The 16,014-nt window shown below is 41.5% G+C and overlaps 1 protein-coding gene across 1 annotated transcript in view; it reads left to right on the top strand.

Moving 5' to 3' along the window:
- rchy1 (ring finger and CHY zinc finger domain containing 1) overlaps positions 1-14,594 on the top strand; it is a 37,575-nt gene extending 22,981 nt beyond the window's left edge. Inside the window, exons 7-9 of the mRNA XM_063046939.1 lie at positions 2,812-2,841; positions 6,386-6,506; positions 9,992-14,594. Of these exons, the coding sequence (XP_062903009.1) occupies positions 2,812-2,841; positions 6,386-6,506; positions 9,992-10,114 (274 nt within the window). The 3' untranslated portion in view covers positions 10,115-14,594. The remainder of the gene's footprint in view (positions 1-2,811; positions 2,842-6,385; positions 6,507-9,991) is intronic.
- Positions 14,595-16,014: the final 1,420 nt, after the last annotated feature.

Genomic DNA, 16,014 nt, shown 5'->3' with positions numbered 1-16,014 from the left:
CACAGCTACCCCAGCTTCTTCCCATGTCCTAAAGTCATGCAGGTTGGTATACTAATTGGCACTGTAAGTTGTGTCTTATGTAGGGAAGGGTTAGCATATATCTTGAGTTGACTGTATGGCAGGGAAAAGAAGGGATTATTGAAGGGTCAGCATTAGGTGACCAGCCTAGACTCAGTGGGCAGAAGGGCCTGTATTCATGCTGTATGTCCCTGACTTAATATCAGATTCTGATTGGCAACAATCCTGCAAAGAATCTCCCCATTATGATAATGATAAGCACCAAGTTGTAAATTGCTTATTGTTTTTAAACCTTTAACATCGTTGAGCTTCCTGTTAGATGGCTTCATCAACCTGGTAGGGAAATTCCAATTATTTAAACATTTCATTCAAATGGAGTGACAGTGTGCCAAACCCCCGGTTCAGATTCAGCTGGAGATTTTTGTCCAGTTCTGGGCTTCGCAGTTTAGGAATGATGTAGGGGAGAGTTATTAGAATAGCTTCAGGAATGAAGAGCTTCATTTCCATGGAGACACTGGAGAAGCTGGGGTTATCTTCCTCAAGGTAAAAAAAAAGAATGCTTTGGAGGAGATGTGAAGAAAATGCAAGTTCTTTTACATAATGTAGTGAAGTTCTGGAATGTGCTATCTAAAATATGGAAGTGGATGCAGAAGGAACTTTCAAAGGAGAATTGGAGATGTATATGTAAACTTCCTACTAGGTTTATGGAAAAAGGCAACGCAGATACAATAAATTAAATGGCCAGTAATATCACTTCAAAGGGTAATTTGAGTTTACAGTGTACAATTAGATAAAACCTAGAAAAATTTGTTTCTTTAGCCTCTTGCATCTATTGGTACGTCTGAAACTGATTCACAACTATTGCACTATCTTTGACTCTGTAGTGTCCATTTTAATGCAAAAGCCAATTTGTGTACAGCAAGCTCTCACAAGCTCAGTGTGATTATGTTCAGTGATAGGGTAATGTCATTTTAGGATTAAGTATTATCAGGAACTTTAGAGAGAACTTTCCTGCTCTTCTATCCTTTAACAACTTTAGTTTGGTGCCTAATACCTGAAAATTCAAAGTAAATTTATTATCAAACTACATATACGTCACCACATACTACCCTGAGATTCACTTTCTTGAGGGCATTCATAGTAAATAGAAAGAAACACAATAGAATCAATGAAAAACTGCGCATTACGGAGGCAAACAGACGACCAATGTGCAAAAGACAACAAGCTGTGCAAATACAAATTAGAAAAAAAAACAATAAATATCAAGAGCTCAAGTTTTGCAGAGTCCTTAAAGTGAGTCAGTCCATAGGTTGTGGAATCAGTTCAGTTTTCGTGTGAGTTAAGTTGTTCCCCCTTGGCTCAAGAGCATGATGGCTGAGGGGTAATAACTGTTGCTGGAGTTGGTGGTGTGGGACTTGAGGCTGACACCTCCTTCCTGATGGCAGCAGTGGGAAGAGAGCATGGCCTAGATGGTGGGGGTCTTTGATGATGGATGCTGCTTTCTTGCAACAGTGCAGATGTGCTCAATGGTGAGGGTCCTAAAGATGGGTCTCTGCCCAAAGCATCGACTGTTTATTCTTTTCCACAGATGCTGCCTGACCTGAGTTCCTCCAGTGTTTTTTGTGTGTGTTACTTTGGACTTCCAGCATCTGCAGACTTTGTTGTATTTGGGCTGTACCCACTACTTTTTGTAGGTTTTTCCATTCAAGAGCATTGGTGTTCTATACTGTACCAGGCCACGATGCAGTCAGTCACTATACTCTCCACCGTGCATCTATAGAAGTTTGTCAGTTTTAGATGACATGCTGAATTTTAGCAAACTTCTGAGAAAGTAGAGGCGCTGCCGTGCCTTCTTTGTAATGGCACTGAGATCAACAGATTCTCTGAAACATTAGCGCTGACCCTCTCCATCTTTGATCCCCTGATAGGGTCAGGTTAGTGGGCCTCCAGTTTCTTCATCCTGTAGACAATAAACCATTCAGCCAGATTTTCAATATCACTCCTGTATGCTGATTCGTCACCACCTTTGATTTGGCGAATGACAGTGGTGTCATCAGCAAACTTAAATATGGCATTGGAGCTGTGCTTAGTCTCCCAGTCATAAGTAAAAAGCAAGTAGAGCAGGGGGATAAGCACACAACCTGTGGCGCATCTTTGCTGATGGTAATTGTGGAGGAAACGTTGTCAATCTGAACAGACCGGTGTCTGCAAGTGAAGAAATTGAGGAACCAATTGAGGTAATTAAGGCCTTTGCCAAGACTACACTCCCCTCAGAACCATGCTGGGGTCTGTTGTGCTCACATGACCTATAGCCTTGTTAGTGTGCTAACTACTAAAAATTAAATGTCTAAAAGTTAAATGGTAGTTATCAAATGCATCTTCCTAACCATGCAGGTCCTCTTCCCATGGCAAACTTTCCATAGGTTACTGTTAATCACCATAAAAGGCTATGCCTGGGCCCAGTGAATATTGAACAAAGCAATCCCAATAATGAAGCGGTTTCAATTCCCTTACTATGGTTGTGCTCAGGTTAACATCACAGGAAAGGAGGAAAAGTTTACAAGTTACTTGTTGCTGCTGCTTGGTGTTAAATTTTAAGTTTTGTGAGGATTGGATTAATTTGAACTATTTCATCTGGACCAGAATTGTTTATAGAGACTCAATAACAGTGAATCAATATTTTCCTGAAAATGAATGCATGCATCCAGTTTCTGATGCAAATGTAGGTAGACATGAAAATTGGTTGGTGTGAACCTTAACACAACTTTATTTACTTTTTATTTTTCTTTCCAGGACTTGCCATGAAATGCTGTTTAATAAAGGGTGAGTCTTTATTTCCTGACCCATCTTAGGAAAGCAAAATAAATTCTGAGCAACATACCAAAGGAACATTGCCTAGAAACGAACATGTAGCATTCCCAGCCCATCAGAAGTGTATGTTTAAATTTCCAGAGTGGCATGACTTGCGGGTAATGGGAACCAGAGTGCCAGAACGCTTGGTGGAGAGGTTGTGGAGGCAGGTGTTGGTAATACCTCTGACAAAGTTGGAAATGAAAAGGTTGAGCATGGTGCAACTGGTGTCTTGAGTTGTGTAAATATCAGTGCAAGAAGTATTGTAGGAAAGACAGGTGATTGTGCTGAAGATGAGATAGCTGGATTACAAACAGGCAAAGTGTAGTGAGGAGAGGCTGTCGATGGGGCAAAATTGCAGTCAGCAGGATGAGTTGCAATGTAAAAGGCCAACAGAATTGAAAAAGGTGAATACAGGACTGAAGGTGTTACATTTGAATGTGCGCAATATACGGAATGAGGTAGCTGAATTTGTAGCATAGTTGCAGATTGGCATGTATAATGTTGCAGGCATCTCTGTATCATGGCTGAAAAGATTATAGCTGAAAGCTTAATGTCCTAGGGTACACCACTGAATCAAAAGGACAGACAGAAAGGTATTGCTCTGTTAGTAAAAAAGGAAATCAGATAAATAAGAGAGGAGACATAGGGTCAGAAGGAGTTAAATTATTGTGGATAGAGCTAAGGAACGGCAAGGGTAAAAACTCCTTGATAGGAGTTGTATATAGATACCTAAACAGTAGTTAGGATGTGGTCTACAAATTACAAGAGATAGAAAATGCATGCCAAAAGGCAATGTTACAATAGTTATGGAGGATTTCATTATGCAGCTAGATTGGGAAGATCAAGTTGGTGCTGGATTCCAGGAAAGGAAGTTTCTAAAGTGCCTACAAGATAGCTTTTTTTGTGCAGCTCATGGCTGAGCCCACTAGGGCGATCAACAATTCTGGATTGGGTGTTGTGCAGTGAACCAGAATTGATAGAGAGCTTAAGGTAAGAGAACCCTTGAGGGTAAGTGATCAGAATATGATCAAATTCACCCTGAAATTTGAGAACGAGATGCTTAAAGTCAAATATATCAGTATTACAATGGAGTAAAGAGAATTGGAGGCACGAGAGAAGAGTTGGCTAGAATTAATTGGAAAGGAACATTGGCAGGGATGACAGCACAACAGCAATTAGTGAGAAATTAGAGGATTGAGAAACTTTTAAAAGCCAATAGAAGGCAACTAAAAAAGTAATTAAGAAGGTGAAGATGAAATATGAAAGTAAGTTAACCAATAATATTAAAGAGGATACCAGAAGTTTCTTCAGATACATGAAGTGTAAAAGAGAGGCAGGAGTGGATATCAGACCGCTGAAAAACTATGCTGGTGAGGTAGTAATGGGGGGAACAAGGAAATGGCGGATGAATTGATTAAGTATTTTGCATCAGTTTTCACTGTGGAAGACACTAGCAGTATGGTGGAAGTTCCAGGTGTCAGGGGTCATGAACTGTTTGAAGTTATCATTACTGGTGAGAAGGTTTGTGGGAAACTGAAAAGTCTGAAGGTAGATAAGTCACCTGGACCAGATGCTGTACATCTGAAAGAGGTGGCTGAAGAGATTGTGGAGGCATTAGTAATGATCTTTCAAGAATCACTAGATTATGGAATGGTTTCAGAAGACTGGAAAATTGCAAATGTCACTCTATCTTTCAAGAAAGGGGAGGGTCAGAAGAAAGGAAATGATAGACCAGTTATTCTAACCTTGGTAGTTGGGAAGATGTTGGAGTTGATTATTAAGGATGAGGTCTCAGGCTACTTGGAGGCACATGATAAAATAGGCTGTAGTCAGCATGGTTTCTTCAAGGGAAAATCTAGCCTGGCAAATCTGTTGGAATTATTTGAAGAAATATCAAGCAGGATAGACAAAGGAGAATTGGTTGATGTGTACTTGGATTTTCAGAAGGCCTTTAACAAAGTGCCACACATGAGGCTGCCTAACAAACTACGAGCCCATGATATTACAGGGAAGATTCTAGCATGGATAAAGCAGTGGTTGACTGTCAGGAGGGAAAGAATGAGAATTAAGGGAGCATTTTCTGGCTGGTTGCTGGAGGCTAGTGGTGTTCCACAGGGGTCTCTGTTGGAACTGATTGTTTTTACGTTATGTCAATGATTTGGATGATGGAATTGATGGCTTTTTACAAAGTTTGCTGATGATTATGGATAGGTAGTTTTGAAGTAGAGAGGCTACAGAAGGATTTAGCCAGATTAGGAGAATGAGCAAAGAAATTGCATATGGAACACAATGTTGGGAAGTGTAGTGTCATGCATCTTGGTAGAAGAGATAATATGCTTGACTCTTTTCTAAATGGAGAGAAAATACAAAAAAAGTACTGAGGTGCAAAGGGTCTTGGGAGTCCTTGTACAGGATTCCCTAAAGGTTAATTTGCAGGTTGAGTCTGTGATGAGGAAGTCAAATGTGTTGTTAGCATTTATTTCAAGAGGATTAGACTATAAAAGCAAGGATGTAATGTTGAGATTTTATTAAGCATTGATGAGGCCTAACTTGGAGTATTGTGAACAGTTTGTGAAACTGGAGAGGGTTCAAAGGAGGTGCACAAAATGATTTCAGGATTGAATGGCTTGTCATATGAAGAGTGCTGGATGGCTCTAGGCCTGTATTCACTAGAATTCAGAAGAATGAGAGGTAATCTCATTGAAACTTATCAAATGGTGAAAGGCCTTGATAGAGTGAATGTGGAGAAGATGATTCCTGTGGTGGGAGAGCCGAAGACCGGAGGGGACAGCCTCAGAATAGAGGGGTGTCCTTTTAGAATGGAAATGAGGAGGAATTCCTTTAGCCAGAAAGTGGTGAATCTGGGGAATTCTTTGTCACAGGCAGCTGTGGAGGCCAAGTTTTTATGTATAGTTAAGACTGAAGTTAATAGTTTCTTGATCAGTCAGGGCATGAAGGGATACAGGATGAATGCCGGAGGTTGGGGCTGAGAGGGAAAATTAGATCTGCCATGATGATGACGGAGCAGACTCGATTGGCCAAATGGTCTATTTCTGCTCCTATAGCTTATGGTCTTATGGACCTAACCTAGAAATGATTGCCGTTGTGCTCTGCTTTAAAATTAAGAAATGTTCACATGTGTATCATAAGACATCAGTGTAACTTAATTTCATGGCACTTGGTACTTTTGGAGAGCCAGAGAGAGGGATGTCTTTCCTGGCAGCGAATGAAGGAACAGCACAAGTCCAGCAGCAGTATAACAAACAGGCTGCTAGATAAACTCAGTGGCTCAAGGTTTTCTGTGCAGGGGAGAGGAATTCTTTCTAGTTTTAACTCAAACCGTCAACAGTTTTTCTCACAGATGCTATTTGCCCCTTTGAGTTCTTTCAACAGGTTATTTGTTGCCCCAAATTCCTGGTTCTAGAGTCTCTTGTGTCTCCTCTGATAACAGTGAAATCCAGCCCATGGTGTTTGACTGGCCTACCTAAACTCATCTATATACCTGTTGTTTCAGAGCCTATCGGTGTCCTTTGTGTATGCAGTCTGCGACGGACATGAGTAAGTACTGGGAAGAGCTGGATGCAGAAATCGCTCAGACACCAATGCCATCTGACTATCAGAACATGGTTGTTAAGGTAAGAGTTCAATTGTACGCAACTAATGTGTTAGTCATAAGAGTGTTAGAGCCATACAGTGAGACTATTTAGCTCAGTGAACCCATGCTGACCATTTCCATAATTCCAGGCACTGCCTAAGGCTGCAAAGTTAATCCATTAAACAGATTCTGCAGTGATTATACTACTGCTGATGTCCTTGTTTAAACTTCACTTAACTGCCTTATGGACCTAGGAAACACATGCTATTACATGGAACAAAATGTAGAGGCACATTGCAGTGAAACAGGCCTTTTGGCCAACTGATTCCACATCAGCTATCAACCACGCATTTACACTAGAGTCACAGATCAATACAGCATAGATGCAGGTCCCTTGACCCAACCAGTCTATGCTGGCCATTGTGCCATCCCTCTTCCCAGAAATACCAGTTTCTTGTTTTCAGCACATATTCCTTTATGTTGTTTTTCTCCATGTACCTGTCCAAGTGCTGCTTAAATAATACTTCTGTACCTAACTCAACCACTTCTTCTGACAGCTCATTCCATATACTCATCACCCTCTGTAGAAAAAAAGTTATCCCTCAGGTCCCTTTGAAATCTTTCCAGTCTCGCCCTCAATCTACTCCTGCAGTCCAGATGAAGGGTATCAACCCAAAACACCAACTAAGCATTACCCTTCACAGATGCTGCCTGACCCGCTGAGTTCCTCTAACGTTTTGTTCTTTGCACTAATTTCCAGACTCTGCACTTTGTGTCTGTACTGCTATATTTATGACAGTTTAGCTTCTGACAGTTCAGTAACTGTAGTGATGGACCACTAACGGAGACAGCAGAAGTTCCAGTTCCATGTGCCAGGGCCGTGTGATATCTCTCACAAGAGGGGCTCTACTCTTCCTAGCTGGTCTGCAGGTAACTCCCATCCTGTACCACAAGTTGACGTGAAGCCCTCGGAAATGGTCTGACCAGTCATTTGATTGCCTCAGTTGGTAATTTAAATCTTAGCCTGCCACTTAGAGTCATAGAGTGCTACAGCACAGAAACAGACCCTTTGGCCCATCTAGTCTGTGCTGACATTTTATTCTGCCTCATCCCATTGGACTGTAGCTCTTCATACCCTTTCCATTCCAAACCTTTCCTAAATGTTGCAAAGGAACCTGCATCCACCACTTCCGCTGGCAGCTTGTTCCTCTGAGTGATTTCTGTCTGCAATTGTGAGAATAAGCCCTTTCACCCAGGACATACCCTCTTCTCATTGCTACTATCAGTTAGGGCAGTGGTCCCCAACCTCCAGGCCGCGGACTGATACGGGGCCGTGAAGAATGCAGCGGTGTAGCGGTAGCCGGAACGCACCCAGCACGTCTTTAAGAAAAAAGCGGAAATAAACAAGCTAATAAATTAGGTGCCGCCTGGCACGTAAATGTCGGCCCAGATCAGAGGTGACGCAATTGGCAATCACCTCTGATCTGGGCAGACATTAATGTGCCGGGTGGCACCTAATTAATTAGCTTGTTTATTTTGGCTTTTTTCTTAAAGATGTGCTGGGTGCATTCCCGCTATCGCTGCATTCTTCGCGGCCTGGTATCGGTCCATGGCCCGGAGGTTGGGGACCACCGAGTTAGGAGGTACAGAAACCTGAAGGCACACACTTAACAATTCAGAAACTGCTTCTTCCCCTCTGCCATCTGATTTCTGAATGGACATTCAGCCCATGAACACTGCCTCACTGCTATATTATTTCTATTTTTTGCAGTACTTATTAATTTAACTATTTGATATGTTTTGTTTATTTCTCTATTGTTATATATTGTATTGCACTGCTGCCACAAAGTTAACAAATTTCACAACATATGCCGGTGATGTTAAATCTAATTCTGAATGTTTTTTTTATTCTGCTCTGTTTATAACATTCTAGGTTTTTACTGTCATGTAACTTTAGTTTTGAAATGATGGACTTCAGTAAGGCCTTTGACAAGGTCCCGCATGGGAGGTTAGTTAGGAAAATTCAGTCGCTAGGTATACATGGAGAGGTGGTAAATTGGATTAGACATTGGCTCGATGGAAGAAGCCAGAGAGTGGTGGTAGAGAATTGCTTCTCTGAGTGGAGGCCTGTGACTAGTGGTGTGCCACAGGGATCAGTGCTGGGTCCATTGTTATTTGTCATCTATATCAATGATCTGGATGATAATGTGGTAAATTGGATCAGCAAGTTTGCTGATGATACAAAGATTGGAGGTGTAGTAGACAGTGAGGAAGGTTTTCAGAGCCTGCAGAGGGACTTGGACCAGCTGGAAAAATGGGCTGAAAAATGGCAGGTGGAGTTTACTACTGACAAGTGTGAGGTATTGCACCTTGGAAGGACAAACCAATGTAGAACATACAGGGTTAATGGTAAGGCACTGAGGAGTGCAGTGGAACAGAGGGATCTGGGAATACAGATACAAAATTCCCTAAAAGTGTCGTCACAGGTAGATAGGGTCGTAAAGAGAGCTTTTGGTACATTGGCCTTTATTAATCAAAGTATTGAGTATAAGAGCTGGAATGTTATGATGTTGTATAAGGCATTGGTGAGGCCGAATCTGGAGTATTGTGTTCAGTTTTGGTCACCAAATTACAGGAAGGATATAAATAAGGTTGAAAGAGTGCAGAGAAGGTTTACAAGGATGTTGCCGGGACTTGAGAAACTCAGTTACAGAGAAAGGTTGAATAGGATAGGACTTTATTCCCTGGAGCGTAGAAGAATGAGGGGAGATTTGATAGAGGTATATAAAATTATGATGGGTATAGATAGAGTGAATGCAAGCAGGCTTTTTCCACTGAGGCAAGGGGAGAAAAAAACCAGAGGACATGGGTTAAGGGTGAGGGGGGAAAAGTTTAAAGGGAACATTAGTGGGGACTTCTTCACACAGAGAGTGGTGGGAGTATGGAATGAGCTGCCAGACGAGGTGGTAAGTGCGGGTTCTTTTGTAATATTTAAGAATAAATTGGACAGATACATGGATGAGAGGTGTTTGGAGGGATATGGTCCGTGTGCAGGTCAGTGGGACTAGGCAGAAAATGGTTCGGCACAGCCAAGAAGGGCCAAAAGGCCTGTTTCTGTGCTGTAGTTTCTATGGTTTCTATGGATACTTGATCTTCGTTCTTGAATCAGAACATAGTGGCTGGTTCCCATTTCACTCCAATGAACCATCTTGGGAGTCCCAGTGCTTGTTCTGAGGAATACTGCACGATAAGCAAACAGATGTCTTGGGAAGAGCCAAGGGAGCAAGTTCCTAGCTTCCCTTTTAGTAGTAGTAGGTCTCTCGCTTTTTCTACGTCAACATCTGATTGTTAGCTTATTGTTGCCTGTGGGAGCTTACTGTGCAGAAATCAATTTTCTTCATGGGTTGAAAATACTTTGGGGTGTCCTAAGGACATAAGGTGCTATAGAAATGCAAGCATCTGTGTATGCATCATGTTCTGTCATTGTTGCTAATGAATACTTTATCTTTGTGATTGCCTCTGTAGATCATGTGTAATGACTGTCAGCTCCACAGTACTGTGCCATTTCATGTGTTGGGTCTGAAGTGCAGTGGGTGTGGATCGTACAACACTGCCCAGGATGGAGGACTAATCACTCTGCAGCAATGATACACAGCCCATATTCTGTAGAATGTGCAATTAAACTCTTAAAAGTAGGCTTGCGATATCTCATTCCTTTGGACTATTTTTCAACCAGCAATCTTGATTCTAATTGATTCAGAAACCAGTCATACTTTTCAGCTCTTCAGCAGTATGTTCTGTTATTGTCTCCGTTTCCTAACAATTTCCTGCCTTTTACAAGAGCCAATTATTGTATTTAGAAGAAGTGTTCTTATTGTTCGTCATAATGTTCTGTAAGATGCTTTATTTTGGACATCTTCATGACCTATAATTTTGGCTATTGGAAAAATCTCTTTCAGTCTGCAATTCAAAATTTCTGATGCAAGTTTTCCATGTCTCTTTATTCTTTCCAAGAGTACCTATGTTGGCAACATACTCTAGAAATATCAGAAGATCTTTTAAGAATGATAAATGTATAACACTTATTCTAAGGTGACTTTAGTTTACTCCTCTGTGACATTTGAATGCTGTATTGTTTTATACAATTTCCTCTGTGATTTTAACAGGACCATTTTGGGTTACACACTTATTGACACAGCCCAGTAATTACAGGTGACCCATTCATAGTGTGCTACCAACTTGGTTAGAGCTAACATTAGCTCAGTGGGTAGCACATCTTCTGTTGAGTCAGGAGGTTCAAACAAAAAATTAGGCTGACGTCACAAATGAGAAAATCTGCAGCAGCCAGGAAGCCAAGCAACACACACAAAATGCTGGAGGAACTCAGCAGGCCAGGCAGCATCTGTGGAAAAAAGTATTGTCAATGCTTCTGGCTGAGACCCTTCATCAGGCCCAGTTTAGTAGTAAAGGAGTGCAGCACTGTCAAAGGTGCCAGTTTTGAAATTAACTGTTGCCTAATCAGATCTTAAAAAGTGTCTTGTGGCAGTCTTGAAGACCAGCAAGGGCATTCTTTCTCCTCAACCAACAGCTAAAATATTTAATTGCTATGTGAAAAGTATACACCATATTTCCTCCATTTTATCAGTAATTCAAAAATACTTCTTTGGCTTCAAAGCTGTTTAAGATTTTCTGACATCATGAGAAGTTCTATAATAAATGAAAGGGATAATAGTTACCACATGGAGTGTATATATCCTGGAAATGTAATTGGAGTCCATAGATCTGAAATGTGCCTAATACATCAGATCCCAGCTACTTTCATTATCTCCTGGTAACATTTTGATTTGGTGTGATTGCAGGGACAAGTGTACAAATTATTTAAGCTGTCATTTAACCAGATGGATGTGAATCTCTATGGATTGTATTTATTGCCCAAAACTCAATATTATGTTTTAACCTTAAAACAATTGTGTTGCTTTCTTATTACTTTATTATTGTCACATGTACCAAGATAGAGTAAAAAGCTTGTAGGCAATCTTCTTCACTGTCCACTATACATTGATTTTATTTTTTACATATACATACACATACAGAGACACACACCCCTACCTATTAGGCAATACATTACGTTTCTTTGGAAGGACATACAGACTTTCTTACAGAGGACAGTGCAATTGAACTCTGATGCCCAAGCTGTAATAGGATTGCACTAGCCACTACACTACCAGGCTGCCCCATTTTGTGAATAGTATGTCTATCATTCCAAATGCCTCATTTCAGCAGGTAATACAGCTTTATCTCCTCGTCCTCGTGTACAACAGCAGTGAGAACTTTGGTTTTAACTGTGCATCTTGGTCTTTTCAACTGCTAGATGGCGCCGGTATCTTACAGAACAGATAGACAATGCCTAGGATTTAGGTGCCCATTCACTACAATGGAAGCAGACGATGTATGAAAAGTCAATGTGGAGTTTATTGTCATATACACAGGTGCCATTATAAACTTGCAGCAGTATCACAGACACATACCATCACATAAGGGTATTCACAAGTGAAGCATAAACATAAATTGTGCACAAATTTTAAAACAAAAGAATTATAACAAAAACAAAGTCATTTGGTCCAAAGTGGTATAGTGTTGCTATACTAAGGTAATGTTTAAGGTTTTGGTTGGTACAAGAACTGAATAGTTGAAAGGAAGTAGCTGTTCTTGAACCTGGATGATGGTGAGCTTTGATAGATGTTGCTTTCTTGAGTCAGTACCTCCTATAGATACTACTCTGCGCAGCCTCTTAAATTCCTGCACATTGGAAGTGCTCTACCAGACCATGATGCAACTAGTCAACAGTACATCCGTAAAAGTTTGTCAGTGTTCGGTAACGAGCTTTGCTGGGTTTGAGTGTTCTGTCAGTGTAATTTCACTTTAAATTGTATGAACTACAAACGTGTGTAAGATAATCAACACTGAATAATGATGGAGTAGATGAAATTATGCAATAGAGAAATATACTAATTATTGCCTGGAGACGACAACTCTCCCTCCCACCCAAATTCTTCTCCCCCATCCGACTCACCTCTTCACCCCACCTCACGACCAACTCCCCTCTCACCCCTCTCCTCCCACCAACTTTCTTCCCTCCCTCCCTGCTGTCTCTCTTTTCCTTTTCCTACTCCAACTCTCCCTTTCCAAAAGGTTTCACTCTTCACTTTCCTGGTGATGCTTTTTCACTGACACTGAAACCTACTGGGTGTGGACAGAACACTGCCCTGCAATTATTGTCCATTTCCTAGTGCTGCTGCTTTGATTTCACAACTAGAACACGTGAAGCCATCAGTAAATATTGGAATGACTAAGCTGCTGATGTATCTTTATCACTAAATAAGTAGCAGGAGTCAGAGTTGTACCGAATGGAAAGAGGCCTTATGGCTTTACATGTCCATTGCCAACCTAGTTGCCTATGTGAGCAAATTCTATTTCCCTAGATTTGGCCCGTATTCCTACTGTGTACCTGTCCAAATATCTCGAGGACTAGAATATAAAAGCAAGGATGCAATGCTGAGGCTTTATGAAGCACTAGTGAGGCCTCACTTAGAGCAGTTTTAGGGCCGTTATCTTAAAAAAGGATGTGCTGACATTGGAGAAGGTTCAAAGGAGGTTCACAAGAATAATTCTGGGATTGAAAGGCTTGTCTAACGAGGAGTGTTTGACAGTTCTGTGTCTTTACTCATGGGAATTCAGAAGAATGAGGGGTGACCTCAATGAATGTTGAAAGGCCTCGATAGAGTGGAGAGGATGTTTCCTTTGGTGGGAGTATCTAAGATCAGAAGACACAGCCCCAGAATAGAGGAATACCCTTTAAGAACAGAGATAAGGAGGAGCTGCTTTAGCCAGAGAGTGGTGAATCTGTGGAACCCATTGCCACAGCCAGCTGTGGAGGCCAAGTCATTAGGTATATTTAAGGCAGAGGTTGATAAATTCTTGATTAGTCAGGGCATGAAGGGATACAGGGAGAAGGCAGGAGATTGGGGCTGAGAGGGAAAATGGATCAGCCATGATGAAATGGCAGAGCAGACTCGAGGGGCCATATGGCCTAATTCTGCTCTTGTATCTTATGGTCTTATGGAACTCATTTTGGCAACCAAACCAGAAGACAGATGAGAATGTTTTGTGACAAATGCTTTAATGTAAAATGTGGTATTTGAAAATGCAGTGGAAGCAGTTTAAACTAAATTTGCTTTTTAAAGATGGAAATTATGCATTTGGAGAAAGACTGGTGGAGGTGGGGTGGTGAACAAATAAATGATTGATGGAAGAGAGTTTGACAGTGCCAGTGTAGAATGGAAGGGCTAAATGGGTTCTCAGCACCTGATTCTATGACATTGTGATGGTTGGAGAATGACTGAAGGAGTGATGGTGGTTGGGCAGTGTAATAAAGGGACAAGTCTGGAAAAATGACTCAGAATAGCCAGGAGTCCCACACGTGGCTAATTGAACTCCTTACACAATCTGGATGTAGCATGGAAACAGGCCCATTTACTCTCTGCTGCCGTTTGTGCCTCATTAATGCTCCTTCCTTTGACTTTTCAGCAGTTTCTGTGTGACCTGGAGCCTATTCAGTCTGTCAAAGGAGAGTATCCTAACTATTTGTATCACAGGCTGGTATAGAACCAGTAATGCCCAGAAACGGAAAGGCTTCAGAAAATGATAGATGTGGCTCAGGCCGTCACAGGCAAAGTCCATCCCACCGTTCAGTACATTTACATAGAGCACTGTCACAAGAAAGCTGAATCCATCGTCAAAGACCCCACCATCCAGACCATGTCCTCTTCTCACTTCTACCATCAATCATCCAGGAGGTAAAGAAGCCTTGGGTTCCGCAGTTATTACCATACAAGCATCAGGCTCCTGAGCCAGCATGGATAGCTTCAGTCACCACTATTAACAGATTCTGTGCCCTGCAGACTCACTCTCAAGGACTTGACATCTCATAGTTTTAGTATTATTTTTATTTGCTATTTGTCTTTTGCTTATTGGTGCTTGTCTATCTTTATTTATGTGTAGTTTTTTTGTAAAATTTTAATGTATTTTTTGTATAAATGCCTGTAAGAAAATGAATCTCAAGATAGTATATGGCAATATAATAAATTTACTTTGAATAAATCTAGGTGACTACCCAGAATAATCTTATCCCTCTCCAATTTTCTCTGTAAACACCCCCAGATTTAATCACCCACCTACACGCACTAGGGTCAATTTATATTGCCTGATTAAACTCACCAACTGCATGTGCTGGGGATGTGGGAAGAAACCCCTGTAGTCACAGGGAATGTGCAAGCACCAAAAGTCAGCATTGAATCAGAGTCCCCAGAGTTGAGAGACAGTGGCTTTACCAACTGAAGATCAGAGCTTAGGCTTCTTCCTCTGCTGAGTTTCATCAGGTTCCTTTAGATGTATTTTGTCTGATTTACTCCCTGAGAAAGTCAGCTCCACTTTGAATTCTCTCCTGCTTCTGTTAGCCATCGCTTTACATTCCCCACAAGAAACATCATGTCAACCTTATTCAGTGTTTCATAATATCAGGTTGCCCTTTACACACTTCTGAATTCCCTTTTGCAATTAACCATGACACAATACAGTGGGTCTAACTGCAGCTTCAGACCATCACTTTACAGGCAGATGCTTTCAGATTGATTGTGCCGCTCATCTCAGGAATTTTACGGAAAGCTGCAGTCCACAAAGGCACACATGGAGAGCTGGAAATGTAATATCCAAGGCATCAGATGAAGAAAGAAAACAATTGAGTTAATAACTCGCCCAGCTCCCTCATGGGTACAACCCACCATTGGATTGGTTTATGATTGTCACATGTATCAAGATACAGTGAAAAGATTGTGTTGCATACTGTACAAACTGATCAAATCCTTACACAGTGCACTGAGGCAGAGAAAGGGAAACCAATAACGCAGAATAAAGTGTAACAGCTCAGAAAAAGTGCAGTGTATATAAACAAATAAGGTGCAGGATCATGGCGAGGTAGATTGTGAGGTCAAGCATCCATCTTAGTGTACTAGGGAACTATTCAATAGTTAAGATGAGATTCTGCAGATGCTGGAAATCCAGAGCAACAGGTACAAAATGCTGGAGGAACTCAGCAGCTCAGGCAGCACCTATGAAAATGAATAATCAATATTTTTGGCCAAAACCCTTCTTCAGGAGTGGAAAGGAAAGGGGAAGACGCCAGAGTATAAAAGCAGGAGGAGGGAAAGAAGGACTAGCTGGAAGGTGAGGTGTAGCCAGGTGGGTGGGAATGGTAATGGCTGGTGATGCAGGAATCTGATAGAGGAGAGTAGACCATAGGAAAAAGGGAAGAGGGGTATCGGGGGAGGTGGTAGGCAGGTGAGGAGAAGAGTGGGGAATAGAAGCGGAAGGAGGGGAGGGAAAATTTACCAGAAGGAAAAATTGATATTTATGCCATCAGGTTGGGGGCTATCTAGGAATATGAGGTGTTTCACCTCCACCCTGAGAGTGGCCTCATTGTGGCAAAATAG

Source organism: Mobula hypostoma, chromosome 4 (genome assembly GCF_963921235.1).
Source record: "Mobula hypostoma chromosome 4, sMobHyp1.1, whole genome shotgun sequence".
Classification (NCBI taxonomy): Eukaryota; Metazoa; Chordata; class Chondrichthyes; order Myliobatiformes; family Myliobatidae; genus Mobula; species Mobula hypostoma.
Note: the sequence above shows the minus strand (reverse complement) of the source record. Positions and strands in the feature narration are given on the sequence as shown.